Below are 12,417 nucleotides of genomic sequence, written 5' to 3'. Positions count from 1 at the left end.
AATGATGTGATTGACTTGACCCATTCCGTTAGCTTAGCACTTGATCGTTTAGGATGTTGCTATTGCTTTCTTCGTGACTTATACATGTTTCTATAACTATGAGATTATGCAACTCCCGTTTACCGGAGGAACACTTTGTGTGCTACCAAACGTCACAATGTAACTGGGGGATTATAAAGGTTCTCTACAGGTGTCTCCGAAGGTACTTGTTGGGTTGGCGTATTTCGAGATTACGATTTGTCACTCCGATTGTCGGAGAGGTATCTCTGGGCCCTCTCGGTAATGCACATCACTATAAGCCTTGCAAGCAATGTAGCTAATGAGTTAGTTACGGGATGATGCATTACATAACGAGTAAAGAGACTTGCCGGCAACGAGATTGAACTAGGTATTGAGATACCGACGATCGAATCTCGGGCAAGTAACATACCGTTGACAAAAGGGAACAACGTATGTTGTTATGCGGTTTGACCGATAAAGATCTTCGTAGAATATGTAGGAGCTAATATGAGCATCCAGGTTCCGCTATTGGTTATTGACCAGAGACGTGTCTCGGTCATGTCTACATAGTTCTCGAACCCGTAGGGTCCGCACGCTTAAAGTTAGATGACGGTTATATTATGAGTTTATGTGTTTTGATGTACCGAAGGTAGTTCGGAGTCCCAGATGAGATCGGGGACATGACGAGGAGTCTTGAAATGGTCGAGACGTAAAGATCGATATATTGGACGACTATATTCGGATTTCGGAAAGGTTCCGAGTGATTCGGGTATTTTTTGGAGTACCGGAGAGTTACATGAATTCGCCGGGGAGTATATGGGCCTTATTGGGCCATACAGGAATAGAGGAGACAGGCCAAAAGGAAGGAGGCGCGTGCCCCCCTCTGGTCCGAATTGGACAAGGGGTGCAGCCCCCTTTTCCTTCTCCCTCTCCCCCTCTTTCCTCCTCTCCTACTCCGGAAAGGAAAGGGGAATCCTACTAGGACTTGGGAGTCCTAGTAGGACTCCCCACACTTGGCGCGCCCCCTCTAGGGCCGGCCTCTCCCTCCCTCCTTTATATATGGGGGCAGGGGGGCACCCCATAGACACAACAATTGATCATTGATCTCTTAGCCGTGTGCGGTGCCCCCCTCCACCATAGTCCTCCTCGATAATATCGTAGCGGTGCTTAGGCGAAGCCCTGCGTCGGTAGAACATCATCATCGTCACCACGCCCTCGTGCTGACGAAACTCTCCCTCGACACTCGACTAGATCGGAGTTCGAGGGACGTCATTGAGTTGAACGTGTGCAAGAACTCGGAGGTGCCGTGCTTTCGGTGCTTGATCGGTCGGGCCGTGAAGACGTACGATTACATCAACCGCGTTGTGCTAACGCTTCCGCTTTCGGTCTACGAGGGTACGTGAACACACTCTCCCCTCTCGTTGCTATGCATCACCATGATCTTGCGTGTGCGTAGGAATTTTTTTGAAACTACTATGTTCCCCAACAGTAATACCACTTCATGAAGATGCAATACTCTCCTAATCTGCATGGCATGTTGATTTATATCTTAATGTGTTCTAAGTGGCTTATTTAAGCAGAGATGTTGTCCTGCAGAACATCTTTTGAAGAACACACATATATGAATATGATTGTTAAATGTCGCAATCTATGAGAGTAGGATGATCTCTAGTAAACTCATGAAAGGTCTCGGAGTATGACACATAAGCTCCACCTGCAGGGAAGTCCCATGGTAGCCCAGTATCGGTCAAGGCTTTGTGTGAAACTAGATTCACAGAAAACTTGCAGTTCAAGGCCTAGTCCACTGTTCAAGTTGCTTACTAGTGTAGCAAAGAGTTCTAGGTGGAAGTTTAACTTAACAGTCTCCATTGCAATACCTGTATATAAATAGTGTTTTGGAACCAAAGGCAAATTTTATGTGCCTCTAGGATCTAGTGGGGGATTGCTGGAATAATTTAATCTATTTTGGGTCAGCCCAATAGCAATTTCAGAAATTCCTAATAAATCCTAGTGGCTCATTCAACCCATTCGTGCAAAGCAAGAGGTGGGACTAAAGTTTAGTCCCATATTGCTAATTTGGCAGGAGTTGGACCTCCTTATAAGGGAGGTTGTTTCCCCACATGTATGAGAATGAGAACAAGAGGGACATTCACGCGCGCTCCTCCTCCGCCGCCCGCCTCGCCACGCCTCGTCATGCCGCGGGAATGAGCCGAGCCGATGTCTAAACTTTTGCCACGCACGACGGATATACGAATGGTCAGACGGGAGCTGAAACTTTTGTTGTAGTGGAGATTGAATCCGAACGGTGCACCTCTACGCCTGCAGGCTGTTCGTTTTGTCTCCCTCTTTTGCTTCACCGCACGTCGCAGTCTGTTCACCTCCTTCTCCTATGCCTATAAAAGAGAGATTGCTCCTCTCCAAAGAGATAATCTAGAACATCATCTTCCTCTTGCCACCGAGTTCCTGAGCACTGGGCTACTGCTACGATTTTCCCCATCCTGGCTTGCGGCATGCACTGCAGGTCGGGAGAATAGGCCTCTGAAACCCCACCTCTTTGAGTCATGTATGGGAGAGGGTGATAAGGTTTTTGGGGAGCGCTCTTCGTGACTACTGATCGGTTCATCACGCACGCTCCGGACACCGATGACTTCTTCCCTAACGTCGACAACCTCTTCAACGACATGGCTGGCGAGGACATCGACCCCAAGACCGGTGCTTCTGCCGCTGCTCCATATGTCTTCGTGTTCTCTCTGTTTAAGATCATGCTACAGTTTCTTGCTCTAGCCTTTCTTGTTCTATCCTCTGTTCTACATATGTTCTATTCTAGTTCACATGTGCAAATGCTATTTGCCTTCACTCTACTAGATTGCATGGCTTGTTTCATCTTCTACTATAATAGTCATGTTTTATCTACTATTTTGTTAATAAAATCATATGGTAGATTACTCACATTTCCAACATATGCCAGACATTGACGCAGCGGAGGAGGATCTGGAGTAGCTTGGAGGACTCCAGCCTAGTGAAGCACAGTTGGCGCGCGTGTGTGGTGCATGTTGTGTGCTTTTTGTGGTGTGCGTGCGTGGTGCAGTGTGTCTTTCGCGTGCTGCTGCTGCCCGTGCTCGCGCCACCCGCCTTGGGCCATGTGCAGCCATCACTCACGCATGGGACCTCCAGGCACTTTTCGGGTTGTGCGCGTCCTTGGGCACTAGGGCGGCCGTTGTGGCGCAACTACAACAGCGGGTACGCCAACGAAAGAGCGCCAGAGCGGCGAGAATGGAGAGGTGGTGGCGTCGACCGCGGTCCAACTCGTTGGTGGCCAAGGTGGCTAGCTCCCGGCGCCATGGCATGATGCTCGAGGAAATGCCACAAAGAAAAAGGCTATCATAAAGAAATATTAACATTGTCAAGCGGGTCCCACATCCAACTTAATGGTCAATACCATTTGTCTTGACTTTTAGTGCCACGTGGACTTGACAGGGGCTTTTCCTGTCAGAAGTTGGAATAATTGGCTCCAAATCAGTCATAAGTATTTATTGAGAAAGTTAGTAAGAAAACCGATAGATTGTTGTAGAGTCCAAAGAATGTGGTAGCAAACCTGAAATTAAACTTCAAATGTGGTGGTTTTTGGTTTAAAAAAATTGTGGGCTGGTTTTATGTAATTCACTCCACTAGAGATGGTAGTTCAAACTTCAGACTTTCGCAAGTAATACAATATGTTGATAGTTGGTTTTGCAGATAGCTAAAATATAATTAGTCACACATAAATATGTCATGTCATTTGCATTTGTACTAACACTTCAGTACTCTATATTTATCTTTTGTATAGGTCGAAAAAAGCCTTCACAATACAAACGATTGCGTGCGTCGATCGATGTAGAGATTCGGACTACGCTTAGAAAAGAATGTGATGAACCAGTCGACCGAATTAATAAATATTTCAAACATCACTTGCAGGAGTCAAAGACTTGCCCCTGTAAGTGTGTACGCACGCACATAAGACAAACCAAACCACACGTATGGACACAAGACCACTACCACCGTACGTACCACGTACATATGCGTAGGTGCAGTGAGAGTTAGAGAGCCAGCCACGTGTCACCTGTTGCCTACGTGATGGGTTTAGTGGACTGACTAGGTTGATTCTCACTCTCAGCTGGTCCGCGTCAACCCGGCCGTGGATTTCCCGCACCGTTTACAAATGCACGACCAGTACGGCTGCACGCAAACTTCTCAACCGGCCTCTGCTGCATATATTCTCGTCGCTAGGTTGCAGCTGATCAAACTCGCGATGATGACGACTACTAGCAGCGGTGGCGCCGGTGGCGATCTGTTAGTCTCCACGCCGGGGTTTCGGTTCTTGTTAGACTATGTATAGCTTCTGTACTTATGTACGTATTGTAACACAACCATTATATATAATGAGATAAGTCACTCTTAGAGGGTTGTGCTGGTTCCCCAAAATTTATTGTCTTACATGGTATCACGCTAGGTTACGATCGCTTCCGCTTCTAAACCCTAATACCCGCACCGCCGCCGCAGCCGCCGCCGCCTTCACCGCAGCCGCCGCGCCACCGATCGCGCCGCCGCCATGTCGAGCGCCGCCACCACCGGTTCCACTGCTGCGGGCTTCCTCCCGGCCTCTCTTGCGGCTCTGCTCAACCTCCCGCTCGATGCCGTCTCCGTTCCGGCTCCGATCGGGACAAGGAGCATCGGCTCCGTCTTCTTCACGCCGCCGGCGCCCTCGCTTGGGCGTGACCTCGTAGTCCACACCGCGGCGCCGCCGTCCGCTGCGGACTCCGCAGGCGTCGTCCCGCCGCTCCTGCCGCAAGCGGATCACACCGCCCCGCTGGCGGGGTTGGCGGCGTCCGCCCCGGCCGCGGGCCTTGCGGCGTCCGAACCGGCCGCGAGCTTTGCGGCGCCCGCCCTGGCTGCGGTCCCGCCTCCTCCCGCATCGGCTTCGGTGCCTCTGGCTGCCTCCATGGTGTTTGCACCCCAGGCAGCCTCCTCGATGGGATCGTCTTCGCCGCCGCCGTTTCACTTCGGTCATCTCATCACCATCAAGCTCTCCGCCGACAACTACATCTTCTGGCGTGCGCAGGTTCTCCCGCTCTTGGGGAGTCACTACCTGCTAGGCTACGTCGACGGATCGCTTCCCTGCCCACCCGCGCTGGTAGACAGCGTGCACGGTCCGGTCTACAATCCGGCCCATCGCGTCTGGACGGGGCAGGACCAGGCGAACCTCTCCTCCATCCAGGGGTCGCTCTCGCCGGCAGTTGCCGGCCTTGTTGTCTTCGCGAAGACGTCTCATGAGGCCTGGACCATCCTTGAGCGCACCTTTGCAGCGCAGTCCCAGGCTCGTGTCTCTGCACTCCGTCGTCAGCTTGGAGAGTGTCAGAAGCTTGACTCCACTGCCACTGAGTTCTACAACAAGGTCAAGGGCCTCGCCGACACATTGGCCTCCATTGGACAGCCCCTCACCGACTCCGAGTTCAACTCGTTTATTGTCAATGGTCTTGATGAGGAGTATGATGCCTTAGTCGAGATCATCAACGAGCGGGGCAACTCGACACCCATGCTGGCACACGAGGTTTTCTCTCGGCTCCTTCTCACTGAGCAACGGGTCGAGACTCGCCGCACCAGGGGCACTGGCTCCCTCTCGGCCAACGCCGCCACCAAGGGTGGCCGCTCTTCTTCATCACCCCGGTCTCCCTTGGGGCTGCCACTGTCGCCCGCCTCGGCCCCCCCACCTACTGCGACCTTACCGGGGGCTGGCGGTCCACGTGTGTGTCAGCTTTGTGGCCGCGATGGGCACTGGGCCTCCAAGTGTCATAAGCGCTTCCAGCGAAGCTTCCTTGGTCTTGGCAATGACGGCAAAGATACACGCAACAATGCCCGTCAGGTCGCCATGGCTGATCGTCCCGCGCCGCAGAAGCAACAGGGACACACTCAGTCCTACTCCATCGATCCACACTGGTACATGGACTCTGGGGCGACAGAGCATCTGACCAGCGAGATGGGGAAGCTTCACACTCGTGAACCCTATCATGGCTCCGACAAGATCCACACCGCCAATGGAGCAGGTATGCACATCTCTCATATTGGTCAAGCATCTCTTCTCACTAGACATGCCAATAGGAATCTTCAGCTTCGCAATGTTCTTCGAGTTCCATCTGTGACCCGTAATCTTCTTTCAGTTCCTAAACTCACACGTGATAATAATGTGCTTTGTGAATTTCACCCTTTTGATCTTTTTATTAAGGATCGGGGCACGAGGGACATTCTTCTTAGTGGGCGGTTGTGCCAGGGCCTCTACCGTCTGGAGCATCCTGGCGTCGCTCGTGTTTTCAGTGGAGTTCGGGTCTCTCCGTCACAGTGGCATGCTCGTCTTGGTCACCCGGCCACACCTATTGTCCGTCATATTTTGCGTCGTCATGAGCTTCCTAGTTTGTCTAGTAATAAAGATGTAGCAGTGTGTGATGCTTGTCAGCAGGGGAAGAGTCATCAACTTCCTTTTTCGGAGTCCAGTCGTGAGGTGAAACATCCTTTAGAACTTGTGTTTTCACATGTATGGGGTCCGCTCAGACTTCTGTCAGTGGTCATAATTACTATATCAGTTTCGTTGATGCTTATAGTCGCTTTACCTGGCTTTACCTTATTAAACGCAAATCTGATGTGTTTGATATTTTTGTTCAGTTTCAAAAACATGTTGAACGTCTTCTCAAGCACAAAATTGTTCATGTCCAGTCGGATTGGGGGGGGGGGCGAGTATCGCAACCTCAACTCTTTCTTTCAGTCGCTTGGGATAGCTCATCGTTTAGCATGTCCACATACACATCAGCAGAATGGTTCAGTCGAACGTAAGCATCGTCATATTGTTGAAGCTGGTCTTACTCTTTTGGCCCATGCATCTGTTCCGTTTCGGTTTTGGAGTGATGCTTTCACCACTGCATGCTTTCTCATCAACCGTACTCCTACTCGTGTTTTAAACATGAAGACTCCCATTGAGGTTCTCCTTAATGAACAACCTGATTATACCTTTCTCAAGGTATTTGGGTGTGCTTGCTGGCCGCATCTTCGTCCATATAACAAGCGCAAGCTTGAGTTTCGTTCTAAGAAGTGTGTTTTTCTTGGCTATAGCTCTCTTCATAAAGGTTACAAATGTCTTCATGTTCCCACTAATCGTGTCTATATATCTCGGGACGTCGTGTTTGATGAGCATGTTTTTCCCTTTGCCAACCTTCCTGTGTCTACTGTCGAACCACCATCCCTGCATTCATCCTCTGTTGCTTCTGACCAATTTGATGATGTTGCATACTCTCCTTTGCTGTTACCTAACCATGGTGCAGGAACCAGACGTGGAGCTCGTTTGGAGCTGTTGGAGGATTCACCATCATCATCGTCGTCTTCTGGTGGGCACGTCGATCGCCCTATGTTGCATGGCGTCGATTCGCGTGCCCATGCATGGTCACCCGACGAGCCCGTCGCGCCGAGCATCTCCACTGCTCGGTCCGCTACGCCAGCGATCGCCGAGTTTCCAGCGGCTCGGCCTTTTTCGCCAGCGGCCGCCGAGTCGCCCGCGGCTCGGCCCGTCACGCCGTCTTCGTCTGCGGCTCGGCCCGTCACGCCGTCTTCGCCCGCAGCTCGGGTCCTCACGTCGCCTTCATCCGCGGATCGGCCCGCGACACCGGCCGCGCCACGGCCCACTATGCCGAGCTCGCCAACGGCCCGGTCTGTGATGCCGGAGTCGCCAGCTGCTTCGTCTGCTCTGCCGGTTTCGCCGGTGGGCCGGCCTTCTTCGTCGACCGAGTCCGAGGCTACCGTGACTGGCTCCTCGTCACCGGCTGACTCGTCAACGTCGCCGTCCTCCAGCCCGTTGCAGGCTGCTCCGTCGACCTCGGTGGTTCCTGTGTCCCGACCACATACACGCAGTCGCAGTGGCATTTTCAAACCTAAGGAACGTAAGGATGGTACGGTTGCTTGGTTGGCTGCTTGTTTGGCTGCTGCTGTTGCGGATCCATCTTCTGAGCCTCGCTCATATCAGGCTGCCCTGCGCATTCCACATTGGCGAGAGGCTATGGAGCAGGAGTTTCATGCTCTTCTTCGTAACAAGACATGGACTCTCGTTCCTCCACCACCACGGGTAAATGTTATTGACTCAAAATGGGTATTCAAAGTGAAGAAGCATTCGGATGGATCTATTGAGCGTTACAAAGCGCGACTTGTTGCTCGCGGTTTTCGGCAGCGTCATGGTCTTGACTATGAGGACACCTTCAGTCCTGTCGTCAAGCCTACCACTATTCGGCTTCTTCTCTCCATTGCTGTTTCTCGTGGTTGGTCACTTCGTCAACTTGATGTGCAGAATGCTTTTCTACATGGATTTTTGGAGGAAGAGGTTTATATGAAACAGCCGCCTGGTTTCTCTGATCCTGATCGTCCTGACTATATCTGTCGTCTTTCCAAAGCACTATATGGTTTGAAGCAAGCTCCTCGTGCCTGGCATGCCCGCCTTGCCTCTGCCCTTCGTGCTCATGGGTTTGTGCCGTCCACTGCTGACACTTCATTATTTCTTCTACAGAAGCCAGAAGTCACTATGTATCTTTTGGTATATGTCGATGATATTATCCTTGTCAGCTCTTCTCAGTATGCTGCTAATGCTCTTGTCTGCTCTCTTGGTGCTGATTTTGCGGTCAAAGATCTTGGGAAGCTTCACTACTTTCTTGGAGTTGAGGTCACTTCTCGTGCTACTGGTCTTGTCCTTACGCAGAAGAAGTACTCCTTGGAGTTGTTACAAAGAGCTGGCATGCTGAAGTGCAAACCGACCACCACACCCATGTCGTCTACCGACAAGATAACAGCTGTTGATGGTGAGCTTTTGTCTCCTGCGGATGCCACAGAGTACAGGAGCATTGTTGGTGGACTTCAGTACTTGACGATCACGAGACCAGATATCTCTTATGCTGTTAACAGGGTTTGTCAGTATCTTCAGGCTCCCAGAGATACTCATTGGGCTGCTGTTAAACGCATTCTTCGTTATGTTCAGTTCACCCTGACATTTGGTATGCATATTCGGCCGACTTCCTCTCGGGTCCTTTCGGCCTTCTCTGATGCAGATTGGGCTGGTAGCCCAGATGACAGGCGATCCACGGGGGGTTATGCAGTATTCTTTGGCTCTAATTTGATCGCCTGGAGTGCTCGGAAACAGGCTACTGTGTCACGTAGCAGTACTGAAGCTGAGTACAAGGCTGTGGCTAATGCTACTGCAGAGATTATTTTGGTGCAGTCTTTGCTTCAGGAGTTGGGTTTGTCTCAACCACAGCCTCATATTCTTTGGTGTGATAACATCGGTGCTACATACCTTTCTGCAAATCCAGTATTTCATGCCCGAACGAAACACATTGAAGTTGACTATCACTTTGTACGGGAACGTGTATCGCAGAAGCAACTCTAGATCAAGTTTATCTCATCTAAGGATCAACTTGCAGACATCTTCACTAAGCCTTACCGCTGCCACAGTTTGAGGCTTGTAGGCGTAATCTTACCCTTCTCAGTTCTTTAGAAAGTGGCTAAGATTGAGGGAGGGTGTTAGACTATGTATAGCTTCTGTACTTATGTACGTATTGTAACACAACCATTATATATAATGAGATAAGCCACCCCTAGAGGGTTGTGCTGGTTCCCCAAAACTTATTGTCTTACAGTTCTACCCGACGGAGGATGAGCTGCTGGGCTTCTACCTCCGCCATCGCCTCGCCGGCACCACCAGGTCGCACGTCGACCGCGTCATCCCCGTCGTCGACGTCTACAGCCACCACCCTTCCCACCTCCGTTGTAAGTTCATCGTGTCAGTGTCAGTCCAGTGAATAATGATGGCATGAGGCACGCTCTTTGTGGCCTGAAGTCGCCTGACCATACAACGTCTGGTGCACGCGCAGCGATGGCGGGTGAGGCGAGCGTGCAAGACGCGGAGCAGTGGTTCTTCTTCTACCCCCGGGCTGAGAGGGAGCTGCGCGGCGGCCGGCCAGCGCGCACCACTCCGTCCGGGTACTGGAAGGCCACGGGCTCACCGTCCGGCGTCTTCTCCTCCTCTTCCTCCTCAGCCGCCGCCGGTAACAGCAAGGTCATCGGGGTGAAAAGGACCATGGTCTTCTACCAGGGCCGTGCGCCCACGGGGGCCAAGACCACGTGGAAGATGAACGAGTATAAGGCCGTCGCCGCCGACAACGACACGACGACCGGACACCAGATGACGGCACCTCTCAGGGTACTATACCAGCTAGCTCTGGCCATTTGATCGCTAATTTGATGCCCTACATGCCATAATAATTTGCTCTTTATTTTTCAGCTGAGGAACGAATTCAGCGTGTGCCGGCTCTACATCAGCACGGGGACGCTAAGGTCCTTCGATCGCCGGCCCCTCAATACTTCCGGCAACGGTCAAGCGGCGGCCCGCCGGCATGTACCGTCGGCAGCCAACACCGCAAGTATCGGACAAGCCGACAACTATCAAGGCTGGAGCACGCTGGTGACCACCAGTACCACTGATGTTGACAATTTCTGCTTCGACATGGATTTCAATCAACTGTAGTATTCTTGGAGCACGACCTACCCTCTGGTGCAGTAGCTTAGATTAGCAGTTCTACTTAACAATGTAGACACTGTTTCTTGCCGTAATCTAGAACAGTTTTGCTACCCTAAAAAAACAGTTTTGCTATATGGAAGTCGCCTAAAATTTACTTTTAGGCCAGTCACTTTTTCTTCTACTAGTACTAAGTTTCTTTTTCTTTTTCTTATATATGTGTCAGATTTTGTGTGTGTGTTGCGTGATTGTAAGGGTCCTATCTGCATCCGCGGGTGTCGTGTGTGACTTTTGCATGCGTTTGGTTACTTGTATTGTTTTTTGCCCCTTTGCATACTTTATTTCAGTTGGGCCTGGTTGAGCATACATAGACAAAAATGTTAATATCTACATGTTGTTTGGTTGCCTGCATCTCCTCTACTAGTTCGCATCTGCCGAAATCGAAGGCATGATGTTTGGTTGTGGACTTGTTTCAGGGAAAACACAAGTCCGATTGTTTGATTACAACTAGGACAGTTATGTGGTAACCTCCTCGAAATGATGAGGTTACCAGAGGCCCACATTGAAAGATAAGAACAAGAGCAAGACACACCTCATAGTCTTAACCATGCATAGAAGTTTAACTAAGTACTTAAACCAAACTGCAGCACACATCAAAGTCTAAACCACGCATAGAACTTAAACATAACAGGAGCTCATTTAGTCGGTCGCGGCTAAGGCGTCGTCGTGCTTCTTGCACTTGGTGACCACCTCCACGCCCTCGTCGCTCAAACCGATCACCTTCATGGTGTCAGGGGTCAGCAACTTGAATGTTACCATGTACCTTATCATGATCTGGTGAATGGTGGCGAAGGTGGCGCAACCCTGATCAATGGTGACCCTCCCGTCGACCACCCTCGCTGTCGGTGTTCATCTTGAGATTCAACTGTGGAGGGATGGCAGGGAAGTGCTTCGTGAACTCCAGAGGCATCGGCAGACTCTCCGGTTTTGGAGCAGGGATGACCTTGCACAAGTGGTTGGTCCTAACTCCTCATGATAATGCCCGTAGTTCCTCCGCTTGGCGCTTGGGTGATCCTGCACTGGCACGTCGACCAACGGTGGCACAACCTCCTTGCCCTTCTCCAATGGTGGCACTACCTCCTTGCCCTTGTCGATCTGCATTAAGAACATCACGTAGTTCAAAGGTCAGCACTCATTCATATCTACCTAACACTCCTATATTTACCCACACTACTTACCCAACATCACATTCAAACCCTCTTTTTTTCACAACATCTCCTCTTCCACCTCTCTATTTCACCACCTCTCCCTCGCCATGAACTCCAACCCCAAACCATTTCCCCTGGGGCATTGGATGGAGGGCCTTCTTCCTCTGGTGTTGCTCGATGACCGTAGAAGTTTGAGAACACCTGCTTGAACTTCAGCAGCATCAAAGACATGGACAAGGAGGCTGGCGCTATGATTAAGAAGGCTACATCGAAATACCTGAAGACACTGATTCCTGACCCAGCCAAGGGCGCAATGACAATGGACATCCTGCGTCGGGCCATGAATCAGGCAGACTCCAACAACATTGGACAGAGGGAAAGATGGACCAAGTACAAGGAGTGCGTAGGCACCTCATGACTAGCGCGCCATGGCGTACTGGACTAAGACGTTCATGTCGTCGGAGGAAGACAATGACGCGGTGCTGGCCAGGGCGCCGGCGGCAGGTGACTGTGCAAGACTCATCGTTCTTGACGAAGATGATGACAAAGAAAAGAAGATGGCTATGCCCCCCCCCCCCGCTCAACGCACTCCAAGGTGGCCGTGGCTAGACAAGAAAGTTTGTACCCCAATCT

The 12,417-nt window shown here is 51.1% G+C and overlaps 1 protein-coding gene across 1 annotated transcript; it reads left to right on the top strand.

The window, feature by feature from the left end:
- Positions 1-4,198: 4,198 nt before the first annotated feature.
- On the top strand, positions 4,199-10,585 carry LOC123115920 (NAC domain-containing protein 90-like). Its single transcript, XM_044536961.1, has 4 exons — positions 4,199-4,369; positions 9,699-9,828; positions 9,933-10,261; positions 10,343-10,585. The coding sequence occupies exons 1-4, from the start codon at positions 4,199-4,201 to the stop codon at positions 10,583-10,585; spliced, it is 873 nt and encodes a 290-aa protein (XP_044392896.1).
- The last annotated feature ends 1,832 nt before the right edge of the window (positions 10,586-12,417 follow it).

The sequence above is a fragment of the Triticum aestivum genome, chromosome 5B (assembly GCF_018294505.1).
Source record: "Triticum aestivum cultivar Chinese Spring chromosome 5B, IWGSC CS RefSeq v2.1, whole genome shotgun sequence".
Lineage (NCBI taxonomy): Eukaryota > Viridiplantae > Streptophyta > Magnoliopsida > Poales > Poaceae > Triticum > Triticum aestivum.
Note: the sequence above shows the minus strand (reverse complement) of the source record. Positions and strands in the feature narration are given on the sequence as shown.

What these genes read in the sequence shown, in the direction of transcription:
- LOC123115920 (XM_044536961.1), top strand. Translation starts at nt 4,199, where the DNA reads ATGCACGACCAGTACGGCTGCACGCAAACTTCTCAACCGGCCTCTGCT. An exon ending in TTCGGTTCTTGTTAGACTAT is followed by an intron (nt 4,370 to 9,698) that starts GTATAGCTTCTG and finishes ATTGTCTTACAG; the next exon opens with TTCTACCCGACGGAGGATGA. An exon ending in CCACCCTTCCCACCTCCGTT is followed by an intron (nt 9,829 to 9,932) that starts GTAAGTTCATCG and finishes GTGCACGCGCAG; the next exon opens with CGATGGCGGGTGAGGCGAGC.